Source organism: Carassius gibelio, chromosome B22, assembly GCF_023724105.1.
Source record: "Carassius gibelio isolate Cgi1373 ecotype wild population from Czech Republic chromosome B22, carGib1.2-hapl.c, whole genome shotgun sequence".
Classification (NCBI taxonomy): Eukaryota; Metazoa; Chordata; class Actinopteri; order Cypriniformes; family Cyprinidae; genus Carassius; species Carassius gibelio.
The window spans coordinates 37,566,037-37,593,327 of NC_068417.1; the positions used below are offsets into that span (position 1 = coordinate 37,566,037).

The window sequence follows — 27,291 nt, forward strand, 5'->3', positions numbered from 1 at the left end:
AAATTGGGTAGCACTTTATTTTACAGTCCTGTTCCTTATGTACATACTATGTACTTATTATAGTACTTACAATAACTATGTAATAACTAGGTACTAACCCTGAACCAACCCCTAAACCTAACCCTACCCCATGTAGTCACCTTGTATTACCAGAATTTTCTTAGATAAATACACTGTAAGTACACTATAAGTACATGTTAGTACACGTACTGTAAAATAAAGTGCAACTGAAAATTGTTTATATCGTGGTGAAGATTTGTTACATTGCACACTTCGAAGTGCTTTAAACAGGGAGCTGCTAGAAAGTCCCCAAACAACAAAAGAAAAAAACTGAATTACTGTAAGCTGGATGATGGTGCTATCATCTTATGTAGAGCTGCTTTACAGCTGAATTGCATCTTGCAACATCAATAATGGTAATGAATTGAACTGAATCAAAACCGATTAATAACATTGTTGCCTTCTGTACAATGGCTTATGGCCAAACCGAACTGAGCTAAATAACGACATTGTCTTTAGAGCTCACTTACAGTTTCCATAATTGATTCAGATGTTATTCTATTTTAATACCCTGAAACTGTTTTGACACAATCTGTTCTGAATAAAGCGTGACTTGACATAATGCTTAAAGCTCCAATATGGAGGAATTTTGTAATAAAATTTCTGAAAATAACTTGCACAGTGTGATATATTTACTCCAGTTATGTACATACAGTATCTCAAAAGTCTCCAAAGATTTTTTATTTCAGAGAAATTTCGATTTTAAATAACTGGCCGTCCCAGAAAAGAAATGTCGCCTCTCAGTGACGCAATGTCCGCTCTAAACTTTGTTTCCGGTGTAGACCATGTGATGTTCCACCACACCGGTCAAATGTCACATGGTCAAATGCGGAAGTGGTGGTTATGTTATAGCCGCGCGTATGGTTTGGTTGTTGACAAACGGAGGAATAATACCAGGATAAATATTGTAAATATAAATAAGATAAATATCGCGAGTGTATTGATAGACAGGTAAGCAAACCAATTATTTCGTTATTGTACAAGCAACGTAATAGTTACAGTAAAGATGATTACACCACATGCCTGTACATTCTGTCACTTTAGCATTTTTTTATAAATAACGTTACCTGTGAGAAAATAACATAACGTGGCAAATGGACTGTTTCAGTTTCAATAATAGCACTTATAAACAAAGTTATATTGCTCTTTGTACTAAGGTAAAGATTTTTATCACGTGTGGTGACCGAGATTATGGCAGTACAATTAAATACAATCGGATATGTGTTGTTAAAAATATATTTAGTCATTACTTGCAAATGTTCGTTCAAATTTACTTTTAGAACGATTGGGTTGAGCACGTTAAACAACACGGCATTAACCATAAACACGTACACTGCACAACATTAACCCAACAAATCATTTAACAAATAGCTGTAAGTTGTAACGGGATAATATATGTAACGGAGGCCAGCGAGTAGTGTTGTGCAGGGTTGTGCCTCCTTGTTAGTGCGTTCGCCTCCCATGCTGAAGACCTGGGTTCGAGCCCCACTTGGAGCGAGTGCGAGGAGTGTCAGAGAGAGAGGGGTATTACATAAAATAATACGATCAGATATACAGGTAATACAAAAACGAATAAATGACCTCATCGGTGATCATGATTCGTTTATCCAATTTAGATACATTGCTATGGTGAAAACGCATTAAAAACGACATCTCCCTGCATCATCAAGCTTCGCCTTTGTTATTGTTGGAAATGCGCCCTCTTGTGGTCAATTACAAAAATCACATATTGCAGCTTTAAGTGAGCAAGCTAGATGCGACAGTGGCAAGAACCAAAAAACTACATTTGAATGATGTCGACTTTAACATTAACAAGAAGTGCACAATGTATCTTATTAGGGTAGATTTAAGGATGTTGTCCAACTGACAAGCATTTGACAGTGTAAATAAGAAAACTCACCTCGTCAACGTTCTCGAAGGCGTTAATGACGTCATAAGGAAGACAGGAGAGGAGGTCAATGACGAACCAGGTCTTCACGTAGTTCATCCGGATGAGCTTTGGGTCTGAAATCACTTCCCCAGCAGGTCCAACAAAAGTGGTGTGGAAGTTGAGCACAATGTCCACCAGGAAAATCACATCCACAATGCTGTCCACCACCAGCCAGGTGACGTTGTTTTGCTTGGTCTTGAAGGACACGTTGTAGGGGACCATGATGGCCGTGTAGAAGGTGAGGATGAGAATCACCCAGTCCCAGGTAGTTTTGAAGGTGCAGTAGTGCAGGATGATGTGAGGAGGTGTTTTCGGAGCCTCTTGCTTGTACTGCGGGAGGATTTCAGAGCCTAGCTGCAATACCTGATGGGTAATAAGAAGAAGACATAACTGTCTAAACAGGAGCTATGAACATTATGCGAGACAGCAGGAGAACATTTCCTCTTTCAACAAACTGCATCTAAACAAAGAGACTGTCAGGATCGGACAGTTTCCACACCTTTGTCACAATGACAGCATGGATCTGGGAATGGAGATATGCATACACTTGCTTCTATTCAAAAGAACAAACGAGAAGACAGCCTTTCAGTTCTGCCACAAAAAGCCCCATACAGCAGACTAACATTATCTGGTGTACTTTACTGGAATAACCCTTAGTGAAGATAATGAAACTTGAGTGTGGATATTGCAATGCGTGCATGGTATGAAATGAAGTATATTTACTTTGAGACTGATTTATGTACACACTAAGAATTCACATCAAACTAACTTATTTTTAGTGTTGTGTTGAATTACTGCATGCAGAAGTTGTGCATTCGCCCCAGATTCTGCTGTGAAGAGCCAGTATCATCTGTCTCAGAGCATGCAGTGGGTAATAATAGCAGTATGCACTGCAACACAACTTTATGCACAGATGCAACTAAAGCACACCTCCGCTTCATAATCATTTGTTGCGAGTCTAAATCAGTGCAGAAGCAACTGAAGGACTCCCTAGGAATAAAACCTATGTGCTGTGATCTATCGGTTGAGCTTTTTTGAACAAGAATATTTTTATTTATTGTCACATAAGCACTTGAGCTGCTATAAACACAGGAGGCTTATCAAATGTTTCCTCAGAATGTGCTCAGAAAGGGCTTCAGAGCTGATGTTGAAACTAAAGGGAGAAGTTCATGTGGAGTGTGTTATGTGAACAGCAGCCGCACATGTTGGAGATTTATCTCAGGACAGCAGAGGGGCTTCTGGGATTGCAGCAGACACTCTTGGCTGAGAGTGCTCAAGGTATAAATGGCTAGAGCAATCATTTGATGAAAGTGCTTGAACACACAGACACACATGTAGCCACACACACACACAAAGACGTTTATTTACCTCGGCCAGACGGGACTGCTTGTGGACGCTCTCGCCTTTGTGCACAGTCGGAGCCAGCTGCTGTAAAACTCCACGGCTGCTCGTCAACGCCCGTGTCAGACGGGCAAACTTACCCCAGCCTTAATTCATAGAGAAAAACAAAAGGTCAAATGTAAGGTCAGTGTTTAGTAAATCAATATTATTAAATGGTTTCTGCCTATGACAATAAATTAGTCTATGCACTCTCAGAAAAAGGTAAAAAGCTGTCACTGGGGTGGTATCTTTTGTAACATTTAGGTATTAATATGTACCTTTGGGTGTACCCGTATGGACCCTTTAGGTACAGATGCTTATCTTTTGAAACTTTCCTGATGTAATTTACATGTAATGAAACACCTGGGGTGATGGGAAGTGTGTCAAATCAAACCTTTAGACGAGTCGTCTTCAATAGGCTGCTTGAATGCAGTGATATCACTGAAGGTACAGAGGAAAAGGACAACTTTGTCCTGTTCGTTTCGGATGGGAGCAATTTTGACGAAGAACCACACTGGCATCCCTGCAATATCAGCAATATATTTAAATGAGTTGATACATATGATAAACATGGACTCTTTTGAATCATTGCGAATGGTCAACGTACTGTTCTTCTTGTACATGAGTATTTCAAAGGAGTTCATCTCGTAGTTCTCAAAGGTCTGTCGGACTTTCTCGCAGGTTTCTTTGTCAGTGAGTTCCCCGTACATGAAGCTGAGATACATGAAGGACACATAGGCTACATCACCAAGAATCCCTACAACAATAAACTATATATATATATATATATATATATATATATATATATATATATATGAGAAGAAAACAGGGACGGAACCTGCATGTGCTGCTCTTCTGCATGACTTCAGCTCGATGGTATCCAGACAGCTTGCAGAATCCATCATTACTGTAGACAATAGGCCAATCCAGTATCTGGGCATTCCCCAAAACAAAATTGGTGTCTGCCAGGAAGTAATGAAACATTATTTTTCATTCTGACACAACTCCCACATTGGCCTTAAGGTGCAATCACATTTTCAGTGAAATTTCTCAGGGCAAAAAAAAAAAAACAGATTAATTGTCCATTACTGGAGTAGCAGTGTATGAATCACGACTCAAACAGAAGTCTCTGCAAAACGAAGCATAGCTTTCTGTTGGTCAACACAGCCAATTCACGTAATCAATTTGACATCTTTGGAGAAACCTTTCGCCCTCATGCGACATTCACGACTGTGTTGATTCCTATTGAAATGACTGGATTTCGCACACAAAAATCCACTGAAAAGGAGTAAATGTGACAGCACCTTGGGTGAATTAGATGGGTGAACTGTGGAAACAACTGTAAACTATTTGGGATACTTTTTCGGGCTTGTTACTTTAACACATAGTAGGCCATTGTGTTGCTAATTGTCTTTATTAATCTCAGGTTAAAGGACATATAAACTGTTTTAATTTGGCTACTACCTGGTTAGTTTAGCGCTCTTGTAGATGCCATCATGATAATACTGATTGGCTGATGGCACCACAAGAAGTGCACCGTCCCAAACCCTTCAGCTATCAATTATTCTGAGCTCTGACGACAGACAGCAGAAAGGGATAATGCATAAATCCCTTTAGCATCCACTATATTATAATGCCATACTGTATTTCCCTCATTATTCTTTAGTTAGAGCATTTACCAGCTGCTGAAGTGAAACCAGACAAACATCGAGTATTTCTGATTTATTTTTTATTTTTTTAAATACTACATGTCCAGTGTATGAACAGTCCGTATTAAAAGTATATAAAACCATTGACATTGACACTTATATATGGTTTGTATCTAATTTGTCTATATGGCAAACATCTGGGATCCACTTTCTCAGAATACCTATGATATTCGATTGTTTTTCTTCTTATTATTGTTGAATAATTGTTTAGAGCACAATAAACCCAGATTTTAACATTTCATAGCCCTACATTTTACGTGTGAACTGCGTCACCAAATGCAGTGTAAAATGAAACAATCCAGAGTTAGGATGTCGTTCACCCACAGACAGCAGATCATGAATGAAATACAGCCACAGGGTTTCATTTAGGGTGTATTATAACATATGAAGAAAAAAATAACATAAAGAAAAAAACAGTGACAGCCAGTTTGTGAACTGGCATTGTGAAGAATCAATTCTGTTGTTAATTAGAATAATAAATCCAGGGTTTACATGTTTACAGTATCAAATCTACCATGGACTAATAACTAAATCACAGTCATTTTTTTTAATTGTCCTATTCACCAGCAGGCACAATTATAGAAGTAGCTTATCAGTTTTCAGCATTATTAATCGTCAGTGCAGAACATTAATCTCTATTAATGCAAACATTGCCCTTATTGTTAGACTATTGATGCCTCCCCAAAAATCCCGTGATTATGTAACTTAGCGCAAACAGTTTAATAAGCCGAGAAGCAATTATGTGATAATAGAAAATCACTTCTATTGATCTAGAGCTACAAACTACAGATGTCAAAGCAAACAGTGACAGAAACATAACCACACAGGGATGGATGGCACTCATCACATTAAAACACCAGCTATATACCTGTCTGTCTATGAGAAAATGTCCAAACTGAAAAGTTGAAAGGAAAAAGTGAGTTACAGCAAGACCAAGCACCATTTAATAAACATAGCAAAATGATTCAGATTATTTCTTTATTCCCAAATTAAAATCAACCTTAAAACTCAAAATTGCATATATCATACATACTGAATATACAGTATGTGTACACACATATATATATGTATATACAGAAGCACATCAGTCTCAATCAATAGAAAATGTTTATGCATGAAATGCCATATAAAATATGTGAAATGAATCACTGGAATAAAACAGATTTATGAAACCCAGAGAACTGATAGTTATATATGAGGTTATGATAAACTCCAAGCGCACAGATACATCACGTGGAGTAAGTTAATTGTAATATTGCAGAATGCATTACTTCACCAGTTAGAAATTGTGAAAGGCTGTTCTCACCATTAGAGCGGCGGACTATGTTTTCCAGAAAAGTGTTCTGAGGGGCCACCAGTCCTCTGCGTCCCCCGGCCATCCCTGCTCCCCATGCGGTCTGAGATCAGTGTGAGGATGAGGCCGGCTCCTGCCTGAACGCAGCCTACATGATTATGGCCAGAGTAAAGAGCCTGATTCAGGATATAAGCACAGGCTGCTCGAGCCCCCCCTACTGCTGAAGAGTCTCACATACACAACATCTGTGTAAAGAGAGCTAACATGTGCTGAGTCTCACAACCAGTGATCAACATAGACATCTGTTGGTGAGAGAGAGAACTACACCACACATTTTTACTTTACTAATTAGAGGTCCAAATCTGAAATCCTATTGTGTTTGTTCGGATTACTTGCTTCATCTTGATTATCTTTCTAAAAGTGTCTGGGCATCTTACATGTTAATTACACAATGTTTAGTTGAGTAGTTTTTTTTTAAATCTATTAATTGATTGACAGTTTTAAATAATATAGTGCTTTGTTAGGTTTAAATAAGATAGCGCTTTCAGCTAAGGTTTAGGTTTAGCAGTGACACACACACACACACACACACACACACACACACTTTATATTACATATACATTACATATCTATATATATCTATATATCTGTATATATAGGGTACAATGGCGCTAAAGGCCCATCTCAAGAAAAAGGGTAAAAAGGTAAAACCAGTGTGGAGTTAGGATTAGGCTCAATGATCTTTTTTTTTTTAAGTTAATACTTGTTATATAAACAATCACTTCAGCAACACTTGTACTATTTTCAGCTTATTTAGAAAAATATATGTTTTTTTCTTCATTAAATATGCAGTCTTTAAAATATTAATATACAAAAATATATATTTTAAAATGCAGAAACAATTGTTTTAATAGGTAAAGATTCTGAAAGTATTGAAGGAGATCCAATAAAGATAACTGATTATATACTTAAATTATTAACAACAAAATATTTTATTATGATAAGCATTATGTTTTTAAATATGATGGTTTCATTCTAAACATGGTGATTTTATCTCTAATAAGGACATATGATATTTACCATCTGAATCTAACCATGCCAACAAATGGAAAAAACAGCCAAACAGCTTTTTACCCCAAATACCATATATTTTTTGTTATTTAAAAACTGTTGTTTTAATTATCTTAAACAAAACTGAAAATTATAAAGAAGACCTTTCTCAAAAGATATGCATTCATTTGAGTGATTCTCATTTGCTATCTATCTATCTATCTATCTATCTATCTATCTATCTATCTATCTATCTATCTATCTATCTATCTATCTATCTATCTATCTATCTATCTATCTATCTATCTATCTTAGATCCTGTAAGCTTTGCACTGCTGCACTTGTTAGCATCAAGAATCAGAAAAAAATACCCATGCATCTTGAAAAGCAGATGTTTTTGAAAGTGCTATGCCACATTTTGGTGCCATCTAGTGGTTTAGATGAAAATAATATCAAATTCGCCTTTTACCCAAGTAGTCTTTAGGCTTGTTGTAAAAAAAAAAAATTATAATAAAATAAAAAATTCAGAGGGAGGAGCCAGGAGGAGGCAGGGCGCACTATATGGAGAGAGGCTTACCCGTCCGATACAGTATTGAACTTATATCAGATGCTGACGAGAGCCTCCTGTCAACGCAACTACACCTTTCCATCTTACGTCTAGAGAGGCTTACCCGTTCGATGCTGTGAGCACTGAGCACCCATCGGACATCGGCAAGATTCCCCCGAGAGTCACCCAACTTTACTTTCCTGTTTGACAGTTGGTGGGGTTAAGCTTTCCAATGAAAGAGTCTTGACCTCCTGCCAAACGCTGACCAAGCTCTCTCTCACTTTTTTAACAATTCCAGATTTAAGCTACAATTTAAACTAATATTCCCAGTGTGGTGAGTAATTCTTATATCAGAAACAATCAATACACTTATACAACATCTCTCTATGTAGATCGCTATATAAAGGGTTAATATATGATTGTGTTTGCTGTTTGGGTAGACATATGATGTTTATTATGTTACTTGTTGAAATATTCATGCAATATAGTTGGTAAACAAAGTTTAACGCAAGTCTGTGACACGAGATTGTTCCAGAAATTCATGTTCTATCACATGTGGTAATGCTTAATTAATTGTGATGTGAAACATTGCTAATTATTCATTGTGAACTTTTGTGTTTGAAGTTTGACCGCACATGTATGCGCATAAATATGCAAGTATGTAATATGTAAACAACAACCAATTAACCAAAATGTGTACAGTGTGAGTTCTGCACTATTGGAATAAAGGACAAAATCAAGTTCCAAATTAAATGTTATCATTTCACGTGTAACATTAAAGTCAAACACGTGGAAGAAAGAAAAATAATAACAACATGGACCAATAAACAGAAGAAAGTTCTACCCCAGATCAATAGACAAAAGGGTCTCAAACATCAATGTTGAGGTGCAAAAGCTGCTGTGACATGCTTGATTACACAGATTTTCAGTCCAAAGAGGTAGAGATGAAACTTGTTGCTTTGGATGAGGCTGTTATATGGTTCATGAGATTCATGATATGTACCATAAAACTAAAAGGCTTGAAATTCAAAGATGCTGAGATGGAGGAAAATTGATGAAAGGCTGAGTTAACGACAATAAACAAAGATTTCTCGACTCCTGTCTCAGGGAACCCATTCCTTAACTTTTTTCCCATCATTCTCAGCAGAATTCTTTATCATTTGAATTCTACATCAGTACGCTGTCGGTCTAGCTAGAGATGCTATCTCATACTGCTTGTACAACACTAACTCTAGCCTGGGCTATGCAGAAGCCATGGCTATTCTGAAAAGACGTTTTGGCAATCCATATGCAATATCACAAACATGGGTTGATAAGGTGCTCAATCACAAAGATGACAAGTAGTTGCAAAGTTTTGAAGATGTTCTGTGTAGCTGTCGCGACACACTAAAGGCAATGAAATGTGACAATGAGCTAAATGTTGGACGCACTTTGCTACAGATTGTAGAAAAGCTGCCTGAGGACATAAAGAAAAGATGGCACACGATAAATTATGAGATTGTAAAATCTGGACATTTACCAAAGTTGGATGATGTAGTCTGTCTTGTTGTATCTGAAGCTGCCAAGAGAAGCCAATCCAAACTTTGGGTATCTTCTTACACCTGCCAGTTGAAATTCTCCAGAGAGTTCTAAAGCAAATGTGAAGTCAAGCTTCAATAAGAAAAGGTAGACATTAACAACAGTGTCAGTTATTAATGAATTCACCATATCGTCCACACCAAAGATAACTTCAAGATATTAATGTCAAAAGTGCACTGACACACTGAATGTGCACTGAATGTCTTTACATTGCTTGACAGTGACTCCAATGGGACCTTTGCTTCTATAAAGCTAGTTCATGCTCTTCAACTGGAATCAAGCAAAATGAACATTAAAGGGGGGGGGGTGAAATGCTATTTCATGCATACTGAGTTTTTTACACTGTTAAAGAGTTGGATTCCCATGCTAAACATGGACAAAGTTTCAAAAATTAAGTAGTACGTTTGAAGGAGTATTTCTGTTCCAAAAATACTCCTTCCGGTTTGTCACAAGTTTGGGAAAGTTTTTTTCGAGTATGGCTCTGTGTGACGTTAGATGGAGCGGAATTTCCTTATATGGGTCCTGAGGCACTTCTGCCGGAAGAGCGCGCGCTCCCGTATAGCAGAGCACTGAGAGCACAACAGACTTCACTGATCAGAGCGAGAGCCTCGCGAAATGTCACAAAAGGAGTGTTTTTGGTTGCCAGGGCAAGACAACCCTGCACAGATTACCAAAAGAGAAACAGCATTAAGGGACCAGTGGATGGAGTTTATTTTTACAGAGCATCAACGGAGTTGTGCAAGTGTTTGTGTTTGTTCCCTGCATTTCGAAGATGCTTGTTTTACAAACAAGGCCCAGTTTGACGATGGATTTGCACATCGTTTATTTCTTAAGGATGATGCAGTCCCAACGAAAAAGAGTCACGATTGTGTGTTGGAACCACAGGCGGTGAGTAAAGGCGGCTGCTTCAAATATCTCTGCCTCCTTGTAAGTGCGTCCGCCTCCCATCGGAGACCTGGGTTCGAGTCCCGCTCACTGCCACGGAGGCTGCCATTAACCTGTTTATGTTCTCTGTTTCAGTCCTACCTGACTAGACTTGCTCTCCTGTGCCATCGACTCCACTGTGGTGGTCCTATGCTCAGCCCTGTGGGCTTCTGTCTCGTCTGCTCGGCTCTGGTGGTCCTCTGCTCCGCCCTGGGCTTTAGTCCCATCTGCTCATCTGCTCACCCTTGAACTGATTTCACACACACACACACCTGCATCTGATTTCACACCTGCAGCTTATACACACACCCATATAAGCAGCACACTCACACCACCACACTGCAAAGTCTTGCTTAGCCCCGTCTAGCATTTCCGAGCGGTTTTCCCTGTGTTTGTTATTCCCGTGTCTGACCTTTTGGATTGTGTTTTCTGACTCTGATTCTCTGCTGCCTGCCCTGATCTCTGCTTGTTTCTGTTTTCGATTCTGGTTATTCCTGACATACCTGACGACATTCCTGATTCCTGAAACTTGTGCTGTAAAATGTGTAATGACAGTGGGGGGGGGGGTGGTTCAGATGTTTGCTCGATTAATGAGGAAAGGTCACACATTCAATTGATAAATTAACAGCTAGTTAAAGATGTAAAGGGAACCGAACTACTATAGTATTAATTAATAATAAACTGACATTAGGAATCTATCACTTGTTCTCCATATGTTTCAATATGTGTGTTTACAGCAGCAAATGAAGACTGACACCAGGATGTGGTTTTTCCAAAAAAAAAACTTTTTACTTCGATTTCAGTTTAATAAGAAATAATTCATTATCATTTATCTGTCCGCTGCTTTTGACATGGTTAAGCACTAGATCCTCCTGTCAACCCTAGTGGCAAAGGGCATCTCAGGAACCACACTTCAGTGGTTTGAATCTTACTTATCAGATAGACCCTTCAAAGTATCTTGAAGAGGTGAGGTGTCCAAGTCGCAACATATTACTACTGGGGTGCCTCAGGGCTCAGTTTTTGGACCACTTCTCTTCTCTGTCTACATGGCATCATTAAGTCTGTCATTCAGAAACATGTTTTTTCATACCACTGTTATGCTGTGGCAGTCAATGCTACCTCACATTGAACCTATGATCCGATGGTAGCTTCTTGCATCTCACCTTGTCTTACAGACATTTCTTGCTGGATGAAGGACCATCACCTTCAGCTAAACCTTGCCATGGCAGAACTGCTTGTGGTTCCAACAGACCTATTGCTTCATCACAATTTCACCATCCAGTTAGGCACATCAACCATAACTCCTTCAAAAACAGCTAGAAATCATGGAGTTATGATTGATGATCAGCTGACTTTCTCAGACCACATTGCTAAAACTGTCCAGTCCTGCAGATTTGCTTTATTCAACATCAAGAAGATCAGGCCCTTTTTTTTCGCAACATGCTGCACAACTCCTTGTTCGAGCTCTTGTTCTGTCCAGGATGGACTATTGCAATGCTCTCTTAGCAGGTCTTCCAGCCAGCAGCAGCAAGATACATTTTTAATGAGCCGAAAAGAATACACGTCACACCACTGTTTATCAATTTACACTGGCTACTAATAGCTGCTCGCATAAAATTGTCATTGATGTTTGCCTACAAAACCACCACTGGCTCTGCACCCCTTTATCTAAATTCGTTACTTCAGACTTATGTGCCCTCTAGAAGCTTGCGACCACCCCAACTCAATCGGAGCAGCTGAGTCCTTAGCCATCTTCAAGAATCAGCTTAAAACACATCTCTTCCATCTTTATTTGGCCCTCCAACTTTGGCACTCACTATTCTAATTATATTCTTAAAAAAAAAACAACTAATGCTAGCTTGCTCATTATATCGGTTTTCTTTTTATTTATCAGATTATTTAAAAGCCCTTGCTACGTGTACTGCATTTAAGATAACTGAGACTTGTTATAGCACTTATATTCGAGTTCGCATTTCACTGTTTTAATACATTTTGTTGATTACTAAATAGAATAGGATGAATTAATGCACATTCACATTTAGTCTATAACACATACACACTATGCCTCTGTACTTCCGATTTCTCCCAATATGGGGACAGGAGATTTGTCAGTCAATAAAAGGTAAAAAAGTAACTAACTAGTGTTATATATTATAGATATTTTCTTGTGAATTTAAAAAGTAAAGTTACTTAACTAGTTACTTGAAAAAAGTAATCGGATTACATAACTCGCATTATGGTGATGAGATAGTTTAGGGGAGGAGAAATAAATCTACATTTAAAACTTAAGAAATTAGCACAATTAGCAATGACAGCCAAACAGTCTTTATTGCACAAAGCATAATATAACACTGCAGTATTTATTTAAAATTACCTTTGCAGTATTTATTACACTGCACATTAATTATTCAAAGGTCTCTACACAGTGGGTTTAAAGAGCGGATCCTCACTGATGATCTCCTTGAGCCGTCCATTGTGGATGTTGGACATTGCAGGACACTCAGGGGACATGGTGTCAGGGAAGGGATGGATGGTGGGCTCCCTTTGTCCTGGTATCTGGGGGTCAGGGTGGAACGGGAGGGTGGAGGGCTGCTCAGGTCCTGCAGCAGGCTTGTCAGGGAAGGATGGAAGGGTCATGGGCTTATCCATGGGAGGAAGGACATTGATCATGCCATCAGGACGCCTAACTGTAGTTTTATTCTCATGATCGTGGTGGTGGTGGTGATGCTCATGCTCGTGGAGATGTCTGTGTTTGTGCTCGTGGTCCAGGGCCACCTCATGGTCGTGTTCATGGGTCTCGTCCTTTTTGTGACCGTACTGGTGGTGATGGTGCTCCCACTCATCCTGACCGTGCTCATGGGCATTGGCGTGATGGGCGTGAGCATGGTCGTGCTCGTGAGAGTGTCCAAGATCCTTGCCATGTTCGTGTGTGTGGTCGTGGCCTGAGGTGTGTTCATGGTCATGTTCATGTGTGTGGGGTTTGGTGTGGTCATGATCTTGTTCAGTAGCTGAGCCAGTTGTGCTGCTATGGCTGTGGTCCAGTTCACCTCCAATCAAGTGTTTTTTCTTCTCCTCTTCAGCAGCCTAAAAACAAGAACACATTACAATCATAAGAATATTCCATAAAGTAAATAAGAATAACTTTGCTGATTTTTAGCTAGCTTTAAATTGTTACAATGCCGGTATCAGTATTGGGAAGGTTACTTTTAAAATGTAACTTCAAATAAATTGCAAGTTATTTTATATATATATATATTATATATATATATATATATATATATATATATATATATATATATATATATATATATATATATATATATATACATATACATACATACAGTTCTACTGTAAGGGTTAATCTTACAGTTGAACTCAACAATGATTACTGTCAGACTTTACATTGAGCACATTATGAGGTGAAATACAGATTTAAAATCATATCTTTGAATGCCTATAATAAGAAACACGTTTCCTGTAATAGTTAGGTGTCATATTCTGTGTCCTAAACTCCTGAAATATTGGCATCTCATTTTAAAGAAGTCAAATTTAATTTATGAAAGAAATCAATTAAATCTATATGTATCTGTATAATATTCAGACCTAACCCCCTTTGTAATATTGAACATTTTCATAAGCAACTGTAATTTAAGAACACATTTTGTTTCCTCAGTAACTGCAACTGATTACGGTTACATTTATTTTGTAATTAAATTACGTAATTCCATAACATGTTACTATTTACTCCTTTGACACTTTGTCAATAAGCAATTCAGTGTTGAATTGGCCCTTTAAGAAAAGTGGTTTGTTTCGATCTCAAACACACTGAATGCTGCTGGAAATGGGTAATCTTACCTCTGGTTCAAAGATTTCACACTGAACACTGAGATGCTCCTCGTTGGGGAATGTGACCGAGTGAGAGACTTTGCAGAATCCTTTGTGCTAAACATTGAAAGATCAGTAACGTGAGATAGACATTCCTTTTTAATGGCAAAGACGAACACAACTTATGATGACAGAATCTGTATGCATCTCCATGTCACTTACCGCAAACTCGCATGCCATGACCTCACATTTAGAGACATCAGCAGTATTGTTTTTGGAAGAGCAGACCGTCTCTTGGATGGTGAACTCCACACTGTAGAATCTTCCGAAGTCACGCTAAAAAGATGAACAAATCAATAAACAGTGTTTTTCTTTTATTCTTTTCATCCGAAGTAGCTTGCTCACTTACTCACCTGAGAGAAAGCTCTTGTAATGTTTAGAGGAACAAAGTAGTTTGCCACTGCACTCTCATTATTGTATTTCTCCATGCCCATCTTCACTGTCCTCAAGACTGCTTCATGATCCTCTGGGAGCTGTACAGGGCAATCTGGGCACCGTTCTCTGATTTTGGAGGCAGGCACTACCAAGGGAGTGTTATTTTATTGGATTTGCTTCTGATGATCTTTGCATATGATAAAAAAAATCTGGCTGGTCATTGGTTATTACCTGGTCTCACAGTACAGCTATACTTATACAGACGGGTCACTCTGTGAACTCGGTTCATGTACATAACGGCCTTGCACTGTCCATAGACCTAGTTAGAATAAAGAACAAACATCATTAAAAAAAATTTTTTTATTTTTTTTTATTTTTTTTTTATAAGAATTAGCAAAACCATACTGGGTACTGTTCAGGTTTTCGGATTTCACAGTTTCTCCAGTTTTTCTTGCTGATGGTATGACACTTGGTCTCCAAAACATCAAATGTGAGATAGAAAACAACTCCTGTCTCTCCCTGAAAGAAAATATTGTAAACATTTGTAAAAATCTATAGGTAAAATGCAACGGTATTGCATCCCTAAATACCAGTGATCCTAAAATCTGGCTCACGATATCCACTTTACTGCCAAGTTTAGCTCCACCCAAACAAACCAACCTACCTTTGATTTTCTAATGACCCTTAAATACACTAATTAGCAAACTCAGGTGATTAGGGTTAGAGCTAAACTCTGCAGGAAAGTGGATCTCGCTAGCCAGATTTGAGGATCACTGCTATAGACAGACATCAGATTCAAATATTATTTCACCAAATAGTTTCAGTTTGATGCAGAATTTAATTGGATTCTTAAAATGACTGAGTTGTCTTATAGGATCCATAGAAACACATCTGAAATTAAGTGACTATTTAAATGATCACCCTAGTGGATGTACTTTGGAATGTAAAAGTATCCATAATTACTCACATGCTTCATCTGATGGACATTGGTGAGACGATCAAGGCTGAAAATGTAACCCTCAGTGCGGTCCAGATTGATTTTGTTCATAGCTTCAGCAGCAGCACTGCTTGTTACAGCATCTTTGCAAGAACCGGGGGTCAAAACATCCACAGGGGCCCCATGGACGCACAGGAAGGCCATCATCAGTACCACACACTGCTTCATGGTGGAGCCACAGTCTTGCTACCAGACACAGCACCAAAATCTAGATGGTCCATGGAAGCTTATATATACGACACAAACCCCTCTGTCTACTGCTGATAGGTTACTGACACATGATTCGGTTTCAGTCAACATCACAGCCCCCATACACTCACTCTTATCAGTGGGCTCCACAATGTGATCGAATGGATGATTGATCAAAGGAGAGGGCAGGTTGCAACATGCTGTAGTCCTGAATGGCTTACTGTTGGATGCAGAGTTCAAATAGCTCACTGAGGAGTTTGTGAACTGCTGTTGAAGCCTAATCAATTCAAATGAGGATTGTGTAACACTTCACTTGTTGCAACATGAGGTGAGTGGTTTTATCTTTGCTGTACTTCCATTTTTGGAGGATTCTCAAGAAACAATGACATTATGTTTGCTGTGTGTGTCCCCAATGATTCACTACTGATTTAATTAACAGGATACTAAACTTTACATTTGACTTTTAGTGTGTGTGTGTGTGTGTGTGTGTGTTTATATATATATATACAACCCAATTCCAGAAACATTTTTTTTTTTTGAGTAAAATGAAAACTTAAATGACTTTCAAATCACATTAGTATATTCACAATAGAACACAACAAATGATTAAACTGAGAAATTTTACACTTTTATTGACTAATTTCAAAAAATCATTTCAAATGTTGATAACCCCTGAAACCTTATCTTCTGGCTTGGTTTATTTATTTATTTATTATTTTATTTATTTATTATTTATTTTATTCTTCCAATAAAGTATGTCATTAGGTGATGTTGATGATTTCATTGATCTTTAGACTGTGCCTCAGTTTGTAACTACTTTTTAATTGTATTAACCATGTATATTGACTTTTAAACTTTGCACGTTCTTTTTAAACATCCATGTAAACATAACATTATGTCACAGTGTTCTCTGGACTGTGCTACTTAGAACTGTAAAGTAAATATCATGTTGTTGTAGAAATGTTTTGAACAGTATTTTGTATGATTAAAAGGGTCATATGATATGATATATCATCCACGCGTAATGCTAAGAAAGTTTTAAAAATGAAATGTTTTTGTTGCCTTGTCTTTAAGAAACTGCTGTGTCTTTAGGAAACTCCTTACATGAGCTGCACAAGCTTGTACTTTATATTATACAGTATATTAATCAAGTTTGTTTTGGTATTAACTGAACCTTCAATAGTTCAATGTTCATAAAGTTTAATTTACATTGTGTCAGTCCACAGTGAAATATGCTGAACAAACTGGTAAAATTCAGCCACTTATTTCAAATGTTTGAGAATCTTCAGAAACGTATGCAACGAAAGGGATTTCACCGCCAGGAGAAGTACAATGTTTATGACTTAATTCTTAAAGCTGCAGTCTTTAAGTTTTAACTCTTGTGTCACAATCTCTGTTTGAAACCTGCAGTTGCAGTTATTTGTTTGTGCTCAGGCACGGCTCCAGTGTGATCTGTCAGTCCCCAAACCATTGTGAATACATTACTGAGGAATCACAGATTATACATCTTGGAAATTTGACACAAATAAGAATTTTGAATGGATATTGTCATCTGAACAAGTAACAAGTCTACCACATTTGTTCTGGCCAACTGAGGAAAAAAACATTACAATAAATTGCGCTACCAAATTAAATCTAATTGTCGCTTAGCTCACATCACATCAAACCATGCAAATTATTATTTTCATTATACTTTGTTCACAAATTGTTAATGTTTCTATTTCTGTACAGTCTAATCTCTAATTGTCATAGCATCTGAATTTCATGTAAAGAAATTCTTAACATGCCGTCGAACCATTAGGCAGCTGTGGCCTAATAGTTAGAGAGCTGGACTAGTTACCAGAAGGTTGCCGGTTTGAGTCTCAGTGCTGGCAGGAGTTTTACTGTAGGTGGAGGGAGTACACCCTCAATACCCATGGCTGAAGTGCCCTTGAGCAAGGCACTGAACCCCCAGTTGCTCCCTGGATGCTGGATATACAGGTGCTGGTCATATAATTAGAATGTCATCTAAAAGTTGATTTATTTCACTAATTCCTTTCAAAAAGTGAAACTTGCAAATGTATTCATTACACACAGACTGATATATTTCAAATGTTTATTTATTTTTTAATTTTGATGTTTATAACTGACAACTAAGGAAATTCCCAAATTCAGTATCTCAGAAAATTAGAATATTGTGAAAAGGTTCAATATTGACGACACCTGGAGCCACACTCTAATCAGATAATTAACTCAAAACACCTGCAAAGGCCTTTAAATGGTCTCTCAGTCTAGTTCTGGAGGCTACACAATCATGGAGAAGACTGCTGACTTCACAGTTGTCCAAAAGACGACCATTGACACCTTGCACAAGGAGGGCAAGACCCAAAAGGTCATTGCAAAAGAGGCTTGCCGTTCACAGAGCTCTGTGTCCAAGCACATTAATAGAGAGGCGAAGGGAAGGTAAAGATGTGGTAGAAAAAAGTGTACAAGCAATAGGGATAACCGCACCCTGGAGAGGATTGTGAAACAAAACCCATTCAAAAATGTGGGGGAGATTCACAAAGAGTGGACTGCAGCTGGAGTCAGTGCTTCAAGAACCACTACACACAGACGTATGCAAGACATTGGTTTCAGCTGTCGCCTTCCTTGTATCAAGCCACTCTTGAACAACAAACAGCGTCAGAAAGGTCTCGCTTCAAAAAGGACTGGACTGCTGCCAAGTGGTCCAAAGTTATGTTCTCTGATGAAAGTAAATTTTGAATTTCCTTTGGAAAGTTGGGGGGCCAGTTTTCCTCTGACCAGAGGAAACCAGCAGTTTAATTCCAGGCTGCAGCAAAGTCAGATTGTGCAGAAGAATCATCGGTCCCACTTTATATTAGGTGGCCTTAACTACTATGCACTTACATAAAAAAATAAGTACAGTGTACTTATTGTGTTCATATTGTATTGTAAAACACTTTTGCTGCTATTGAGGTGAGATAGGGGTAAGGTTAGGGAGAGGGTTGGAGGTATGGGTAAGTTTAAGGTGTAAAGTATGGGCCAACAGTGTAATTATAAATGTAATTACAGAAATTAAATACAGATATAATTACATGTCGCTTTTTTTTAATATAAGTACAATGTAAAAATATGTATGTACACAATAAGTACATTGTACTAAATTATTAATTAAAATGTAAGTACCTAGTAGTTAAGGCCACTTAATATAAAGTGGGTCCGAATCATCTGTTTCCTGTCGAAGATGCCATTCTTCTAATGATGTAGCAAGTACATCAGGTGTTATGGGAAGTGTTTCCGGTTCCGGTTTAGCTAATTAATGCAGCCTAAAAATCCTTTAACGGATTTGGATATTAAAAGCATATTAGTATGTTATGTGTATGCCAGGTTAAAGAGATGAGTCTTTAATCTAGATTTAAACTGCAAGAGTGTGCCTGCCTCCCGAACAATGTTAGGTAGGTTATTCCAGAGTTTAGGCGCCAAATAGGAAAAGGATCTGCTGCCTGAAGTTGATTTTGATATTCTAGGTATTATCAAATTGCCTGAGTTTTGAGAACGTAGCGGGCGTGGAGTATTTCAGTGTAACAGGAGCTCATTCAAATACTGAGGTGCTAAACCATTTTGGGCTGGTTTGCGGTGCCATGTCATCTGATGGTGTTGGTTCACTGTGTTTTCTGAGGTCCAAGGTCAACTTGAACTTCATAACACAGTGCCAAAGCTTCCAGTACCTAGTTTAAGGACCATGGTATCTATGTTCTTAATTGACCAGCAAACTCGCCTGACCTTAACCCTTTAGAAAATCTATGGTGTATTGTGAAGAGTAAGATGTGATATGCCAGACCCAAGAATGCAGAAGAGCAGAAGTCCACTATTAGAGCAACCTGGGCTCTCATAACAGTGCCAGTACCTGAACAACTCCAACTGCCGCATTGCTGCAGTAATCCAGGCAAAAGGAGCCCCATATAAGTATTGAGTGCTGTACATGGTCATACTTTTCATTTTTATACTTTTTAGTTGGATTTCTTAATTTATATTCAAATTTTCTGAGATACTGAATTTGGGATTTTCCTTAGTTGCCATTTATAATCACAAAATTAAAAGAAATACACTTTTGAAATATATCAGTCTGTGTGTAATGAATGAATATAATATACAAGTTTAACTTTTTGAATGGAATTAATGAAATAAATCTACTTTTTGATGATATTCTAATTATATGACCAGCACCTCTATAGCTGCACACTGTTCCGGGTGTGTGTTCACAGTGTGTTCACTTCTCACTTCTTTGTGTGTGTGTGTGTGTGTGTGTGTGTGTGCACATGGATGGGTTAAATGCAGAGCACCAGTTCTTTCTTTACACTTTCTTTTAACCCAAAATGTTAATTATTGTTCTTTAGAACTGGTTCTCTTTAAAATACAAATATTGTGTAATCTTGTGCTATTTGTAGTCAGATGCACATGTAAAACTGGAATAGTTTAATTTCAGTCACTTGTGTTTCATAAACAGACTATCCTTTCTCGATTACAAATTTAATTATTCCTGCTGCTGTGAGAAAAGGCTATAAATGATCCTCCACCTGCAACATCCTCACATGCGATATAGCCTAATGGATCATTTTTACCCCCAAAAAGTTGCAGACTGCAGCTTTAATTCTAAACTCTTAATTCTTTTAGTGTTAAGAATGATAACATCTGCTGCTTTCTCATTGTTACAGAAGATATAGCTGATCATGTGTTGATGCATTTATCACCACAGCAAATGATCTCTATGGACTAAAGAGAGAAGCTGAAGTATGTATAAGACAATCTTATCAAAAACAATCAAGAAGAATTGGTTTGCTCATGGTTTGCTCAATAGTGCTGGAGTCTCAGTACTGGCAGGAAATGTAGGTGTGGGGAGTGAATGAACAGTGTTCTCTTCCACCCTCATTTCCCACAACTGAGGCATCAAAACCCAAATTGCTCCAATGGCGCCACAGCAAAAATAACTGCTCCATGTTTGCATCCATGGTGTGTGTGTGTGTGTGTTCAATACATACTGCCATGCGTGTGCATTTAGGTTAAATGCAGAGCACAAAGGGGACACCATATTTAGTCTACACATTATGCCACTTTTTTTAATGTACAGTGTAAAGATATTGATGTTTCCACATGCTTTTTTGTTTGTGAGATTGTCAACTAATGTTAAATGTGATTTGGTTTTCTTGTCACAGCAGCTTTGTAATATTGCAACACCTAAAATGTCAGCTGTGATCCCAGCTGTGTTTTGAGACCTTTATCACTCATTAACCACACAGGTCAGTAGAGGATATTTATTGGACTGAACATTCTGGAGACATTATCACTCTTGTGTTGTTCAGTTTTGACTGTTTACTCTTTCAAACCCTGCAGAATGGGATGAAATCTGAATGTTCCTCCATAGATTTTAGGGTTAATTACTGAGGAAGAGGAGGACGAGCTGAAGGGGGATGTATCAAGTCTGGAGGGCCTCTGCAGAGACGTGGTGGAGGGAAGGGGCAGATTGGATAAATAGAGGGGGGTATTTTTACAAAGCCATGGCATGGGAACTCATGCGCTGATTCTGGAACTCCTGAAGGGCGTCTTGAACAGAGCTGTGGATGCTCTGGATGGCCCTTGTGATCATGTTTTTTGTCCTTGGGGTCATGGCCAGCATGTTCTGGATGCCCTCTTCGATCTGGTGTTTTGTCCTTGGGGTCACGGCCTACATGTTCTGGATGGCCTCTTTGGTCTGGTGTTTTGTCCTTGGGGTCACGGCCTGCGTGTTCTGGACGCCCCCTTTGCTCTGGTGTTTTGTCCGTGTGGTCATGGCCTGCGTGTTCTGGACGCCCCCTTTGCTCTGGTGTTTTGTCCTTGTGGTCATGGCCCTCATGTCCTGGGCGATGAGGGGGGCCATGTCCTGGGCGATGAGGGGGACCATGTCCTGTCCATGACCCTTTACAGTCTCTTCTTGACTGAGCAGGGTGTTTCCATGGATGAGATATGTTCTGGAAACAAATAGAGCAAAGGCATTTTATAGCCAAACAGAATAAAATAACTTACTGGTCCAGTTTAAGAGTGTGTTATTGAGATGTATACCTTAGCTTCATAAATCTCACATTCCACTTCTGGTTCCTCAATTCCGACCTTGGTGGACTTACAGAAGCCATACCGCTAAAGAAAGGAGAGAGATACTCAGAACTACATGCTTAAACGGTTAGTTCACCAAAAAATTTAAACTAGCCCATGATTTACTTACCCTCAAGCCATCCTAGGTGTATGTGACTTTTTTCATTCAGGAGAATCCAATCAGAGTTATATATATAAAAAAATGTCCTAGCTCTTCCAAGCTTTATAATGGCAGTGAATGGGTGTTATTGTTCAACAGTCCAAAAGAAGTCCAATAAAGCGCATCCATCCATAATGAAACATGCCTAAATCTGCTCTGGGAGGTGAATAAAGGCCTCCTGTAGCCAATCAATGCATTTTTAAAACATTATAAACACTTGTCTCTAGCTTGTGCTAATTGTCATATACAGAAGCCGTTCCCATGGATGCGGTAGAATGTATGCTTTGTGCATGCACCGGTACTTCAATTAGAAGTACAAATGAGGATTTCTAAAGGAAAATGTCGTAGGATTTCGATATAAGAAAAGAGGAGACTGGTTTTCCTTTGCTAAATTAAGGAAACTTTGCTTCCTTTGCTCCTGTAAACAAACGTTGGTTCTCATGAGACTAGTAAATTCTCACTGGAGTTTACACTACGCCAACATCCTACACCATCCACAGGAAGGTCTTGCGCATACGACAGTTAAAGAAAGTTTATAATGATTTAAATATGGATATTTTTCACATTGATTCGCTACATGTGGCATTTATTCACCCCCTGGAGCTGTGTGACATACTTTTTATTATGAATGCGTGCACTTTATTGTACTTATTTTGGAGTGTTGACAAACAAATTCCATTCACTGCCATCATAAAGCTAGGAAGATCCAGTATCATTTTTAATATAACTCCAGTTGGATTTGTCTGAAATAAGAAAATCATATAAACATACAATGGCTTGAGGGTGAGTAAATAATGGGCTAATTTGAATTTACTTATCAACTTACCCTTTAATGAAGTTGCCTATACTGTTAAGGCAAGACACTACAAGAGAATTGTTTTAATTTACCCACTGATTAATCAAAATACATTAAGATAATTGTTTTCTATTAAAAGTTTTCATAAATCTTGTTTAAATATAAAATAAATCATATTTTTTTAGGAATGAAGTGTTGTATAAATTCAGGCAAATAAACATTACCCCTGTGTAAAAGCCTTCGGAATAGAGATAGAATAAAGCTGTAAAGAGTGGTGTATGTAAGTGCTACTGAAGTGGAGAACAAACTCACAGCCTTTAAGGATGTATTGAGATTGAAATCTTTAGACACAACAAGAAAAAAAAAAAGATCTAAATACATAATTTGTAATTTGTATGTTTTCTTTACACTAGTCTAACATTAAATGTAATGGAAGCGAACACCTTTTAATTGATCACTGCCTGAAAAAATTATGCTGCTTGTAGCATCTTGCCTTAAAGGAATAGGTTTGGACTAACATGAGGGCAAGTAAATGATGACAAAATTTTAATTATGGGGTAAAATATCCCTTTAATTATAGTAATTAAAGAAATTAGTTAATGAAACTGAAATGGACGTAATGAAAGTAATGAACTTCTTGTGCACTTACAGCCTTCTCCCCACATAAAGCCTTGCATGATTCTTCATTCTGGGGTACCTCCTTGTTTGTACAGTTTGTCTCCATAATTGCAAACTGAGAAAAGAAGCTCTGACCCGAAAACATCCACTAAGAAAATAGACAAACATTCTGTTAACATGCAAAGAGCATAATGACCATATTAAAAAAGTTGTCTGTTTATGTCACAGTATTGTACGATTCAACAGAATTGCTGTTTGAGGCCAGAAACATCTACTCAAGATGCAATATAAATTCTTGCATCTTGTCAGACTTTTCATCTTACAGATTGGTGGCTAATTAAACCAGTGCATGAGCAGAATGACGAAAGCAAGTAAACAACTAAATCAAGAGTATAAACACAGAAGTCTCTTCTCATGTTTTATCCTCATCTGTTATCATTTTTATCAAATACATCTGTGGTGAGTGCGTTGGGGTGAAAATGTTAAGCCAGCACAGCCCTGTAGTTCTTCTGGTTCCTGTCATTGATTGATGAAAACAGGCTATCGCCACCTGCTGGTTTGGAGAGTTATTTCCTCTCGTGCAGGCACAGAACATACATGCTAGTTATGTGTTAACTCTATAAAATACAGCAGCTTTGGTCTGCGTTAGTTTTTGTTTTTTTTTTATGTCAGTTTGATATGTGTGAGCCTTCAGTTGTCAATAAATTCACCATGCAAGTGGAATAACAAAGTTAATTTTGAGTTTTCACTTTCTGCAGAAGAATTACCAAACATAACCATGATCAGATACTTTCTTAACTGCTGCTTTCAGAAGAACTTCAACACGAGTTTATCAAGGCCTTAATGAACTATGAAATGGTTCATGTGCCGCTAGAAGCGTTTCCGCTCATGTTGTTGCGTTAAATATTCAAGCTTAAAACAATTTTGAGAGTCATCACCTGTGTGCTGATCCTCCCCACTTCCATCACTTTAAAGTAAGACTTGTGGTTAGATCCTTTGTTGAATTTCTGCAGGGCAGTTTTCACACTCTCCAGACCCTTCGGGTCATGCAGGGGCAGCAGACTGGGGCAGTCAGGGCATTTTGTCACAAGTATTTCATGTGAAGCTGGGACAAAATACAGGAGCAATATACAATCACAATGTAATTTATAGGAGATGCATTACCTTATCTTTACTCTTTGACAAAGTGACCTTAAACATTACTATGGGTTATTTAAGAGGCTAGATATGTCAAATTTCAAATGAAAAAAAAATAATTCTATTGATTTGTTTACCTGGTTCGGTGTCACAGGTGTAGTCCTTCACAGCTGCTTTCCCCTCAAAACTGGAGACGGTCACATTACATTTAGCTGTCACTTTCTTTAAGGGCGACATTAAAAGTCTGTTAAATAGATGCACAACTTACAGAAGTCACTCTATTCAGAGTGAAAAAGCCAGTATTTCTCAAATTAGGGTTTGGAAGATCTGTGATGTTCAGCTCACCGTCTGTGTTTCTGTTCTAGTCTTACACTCATCTAAAGGTTTGGGATTCACGATGTGGCACTCAGTTTCCTCTAGAGTTATTCCCAAAATGACCTCACAAGGATCAGACTGCACAGAAGAAAGACAGTTTGTAGGATTTGCACACCATATATTATTTCTTTCACTCATTTCTTTTAATTTATCTTCTTTTTCTGTGGTTGTAATCACTCTTTTACACCTTATGTAGATAATTAAAACATCCGCAGGAAGACAGCGTCACAAAGCCTCACCTTCTTCTCTGCATTGCGACTGTCCTGTGAAACAAATTTGAATTTGTATCCATGGCGGTGGTGTTCATTAATGAAGCTCTCAGCTTCTAATGTAGCAATCTTGTCCTGATCTTGGTGGCACTTATATTGCACATCAGTGCCTGTCGGGAGGCTGGCTGCGTGCAGAGCCGAGACCAACGCTGCTAATATCACCAGCTCTCTCATGCTGCACATGGACATGAACAGTAAATCTTCAACCCAGAAAAAGTCCCCCTTACTCGTCCAGACCTTTATAATATACACTGCAGGGGGGAAATAAGCAAACAGTTTAGTGCCAGAGATGCCTGCCAATGTAAATGAGATCAAAAACAAATATGAAAGAGGGACATGAGGGAATGCCATGTCAGAGGTAATTGTTAACTCACGCTAACTATCAGCAGAATTCACCTTGACACTGATGTTTGTTTGAATTAAAGTCGCTTTTGAATTATGTTTAATGGGGCATACTGCATCAGGTGTCAAATAATCCTTCAGAAATCATTTGAATATATAGATTTAAAGCTCAATTGGTTCTTATTATAATAAATGTTGAAAAGAGTTTTGAAACATTTGATACATTTTTTTTTTCAGGGATCTTAGCTGAATAGCCAGTTCAAAAGAACAGCATTTATTTGCAATTTTATGCTGTTTGAAATGTATATACTGTCACTTTTGATCAATTTTTTGCATCCTTGCTGAAAAAAAAAGAAAGAAAAATATTTTATTTATTTATTTATTTTTAATTAAAAATTAGATAAGAAATTAGAAATAAATTACTAAAAAGATGCCGTCTTGGTGAGCAAAAGATACTTCTTTCAAAAACAAACAAACAAAAAATCTTAATTTTTCCAAACTTTTCACCAGTAGTGTATACACTTTATAACTGTATATAATATATACTTTTACTAATAATATATATAAATATATATATATATATATATATATATATATATATATATATATATATATATATATATATATATATATATATATATATATAACTGCAATTATGCATAAGTCCAACAATGAAGGTATTTAAAAAACCTAACATTATTGTTGCAGATGAATCCACTGAAAAGACATAAGAAATCAATATAAACTTTATTTTATGTCCAGTTTATACAACATATGCCTATCAGTGGTCTGTAGTCCATGTTAATCTATTTTGCAATCGAGAGCTGACTTTGGACTCCTGAAGCCAGTACTTGAAGCTTCAGTTACTTAACAGAATTGTTGTGAACTTTAATGGAATCAAGTTTTTATTAGTAATGCAGTCTCTACACAATATCTTTGTGTTTAAAATCAATTTACTGTCTGTCAGTGGTGTTACTGGCTCTCGATACTTAACTATATGTACTGCCAAAGACAAAATGGTTTAACAAATCTTACAATTATTCATCTTTGACCTGTGAAATTAGAAACAAGAATGAGCTTTATGGATAGCACCTGTGGCATAATATTGATTACCACAGAAAACACATGCAATCATACATAAATCCATGCAATGATTGTTTCAAAGACTGGGGTGCATTGTCAACAATTTTGGGGCACAAAAGTTGTGATATTCATAAAATACAAAATACACCAAAGTTGTTGTTTGTTTGTTTTTATGTCTTTTGTATTCTGGGGGTGTTAAAAGTGAGTGATCAGCAATAACAGATGAAAATAAATCAATGTTTTATCCAAACGGAGCAAACTGAAGGTAAAGTTCACCTCCAAACAGTCAACGGAAAGTGAGGCAACTATTTGCTGAACTCTGATAAGCAGAACCTGCTCTGACTGGCCATGTGGGGGTGAGTTGCCCCATTAACCTCTTATTTATTTGTCCATGATGCAATCAATCTATTGAAACCTGATCTAACTTTTTTTTTTTCTTTATCACATTCACACATACTTTAAATGATTTATTTAAAACAATATGACCA

The 27,291-nt window shown here is 37.7% G+C and overlaps 3 protein-coding genes across 4 annotated transcripts in view; all 3 read right to left on the reverse strand.

Moving 5' to 3' along the window:
• The window catches only part of kcnh1b (potassium voltage-gated channel, subfamily H (eag-related), member 1b), a 51,300-nt gene extending 44,755 nt beyond the window's left edge, over positions 1–6,545 (reverse strand). Inside the window, exons 1-7 of one of the 2 annotated variants that reach the window (XM_052590387.1) lie at positions 6,386–6,537; positions 5,948–5,974; positions 4,209–4,332; positions 3,978–4,084; positions 3,765–3,893; positions 3,359–3,477; positions 1,961–2,353 (exon numbers count right to left, since the gene is read on the reverse strand). In XM_052590387.1, coding sequence (XP_052446347.1) covers positions 1,961–2,353; positions 3,359–3,477; positions 3,765–3,893; positions 3,978–4,084; positions 4,209–4,332; positions 5,948–5,974; positions 6,386–6,458 — 972 coding nt within the window. In that variant the 5' untranslated portion in view covers positions 6,459–6,537. Of the gene's footprint in view, positions 1–1,960; positions 2,354–3,358; positions 3,478–3,764; positions 3,894–3,977; positions 4,085–4,208; positions 4,333–5,947; positions 5,975–6,385 lie in introns of both variants that reach the window. The other variant, XM_052590388.1, reaches the window with a different exon arrangement.
• A 6,236-nt stretch (positions 6,546–12,781) lies between these two features.
• fetub (fetuin B) lies at positions 12,782–15,939 on the reverse strand. Its single transcript, XM_052589815.1, has 7 exons — positions 15,700–15,939; positions 15,138–15,251; positions 14,964–15,051; positions 14,711–14,877; positions 14,520–14,633; positions 14,328–14,414; positions 12,782–13,556 (listed from the first exon to the last, which is right to left on the reverse strand). The coding sequence occupies exons 1-7, from the start codon at positions 15,895–15,897 to the stop codon at positions 12,891–12,893; spliced, it is 1,434 nt and encodes a 477-aa protein (XP_052445775.1). The 5' UTR covers positions 15,898–15,939; the 3' UTR covers positions 12,782–12,890.
• A 5,256-nt stretch (positions 15,940–21,195) lies between these two features.
• On the reverse strand, positions 21,196–25,626 carry ahsg1 (alpha-2-HS-glycoprotein 1). The gene is made up of 7 exons (XM_052589814.1): positions 25,349–25,626; positions 25,080–25,187; positions 24,872–24,956; positions 24,536–24,702; positions 23,629–23,745; positions 21,994–22,068; positions 21,196–21,902 (listed from the first exon to the last, which is right to left on the reverse strand). Exons 1-7 carry the CDS (start codon positions 25,565–25,567, stop codon positions 21,333–21,335), a joined length of 1,341 nt encoding a protein of 446 aa, XP_052445774.1. The 5' UTR covers positions 25,568–25,626; the 3' UTR covers positions 21,196–21,332.
• Between the last annotated feature and the right edge of the window lie 1,665 nt (positions 25,627–27,291).

Coding starts and splice junctions, on each gene's coding strand:
- fetub (XM_052589815.1), bottom strand. CDS start 15,897: ATGAAGCAGTGTGTGGTACTGATGATGGCCTTCCTGTGCGTCCATGGG. Junction 15,252..15,699: donor ATGTCCATCAGATGAAGCAT/GTGAGTAATTAT, acceptor ATTTTCTTTCAG/GGAGAGACAGGAGTTGTTTT. Junction 14,634..14,710: donor TTACAAGAGCTTTCTCTCAG/GTGAGTAAGTGA, acceptor TCATCTTTTTAG/CGTGACTTCGGAAGATTCTA.
- ahsg1 (XM_052589814.1), bottom strand. CDS start 25,567: ATGTCCATGTGCAGCATGAGAGAGCTGGTGATATTAGCAGCGTTGGTC. Junction 24,957..25,079: donor CTAGAACAGAAACACAGACG/GTGAGCTGAACA, acceptor TCGCCCTTAAAG/AAAGTGACAGCTAAATGTAA. Junction 24,703..24,871: donor CACCTGTGACACCGAACCAG/GTAAACAAATCA, acceptor ATTTTGTCCCAG/CTTCACATGAAATACTTGTG.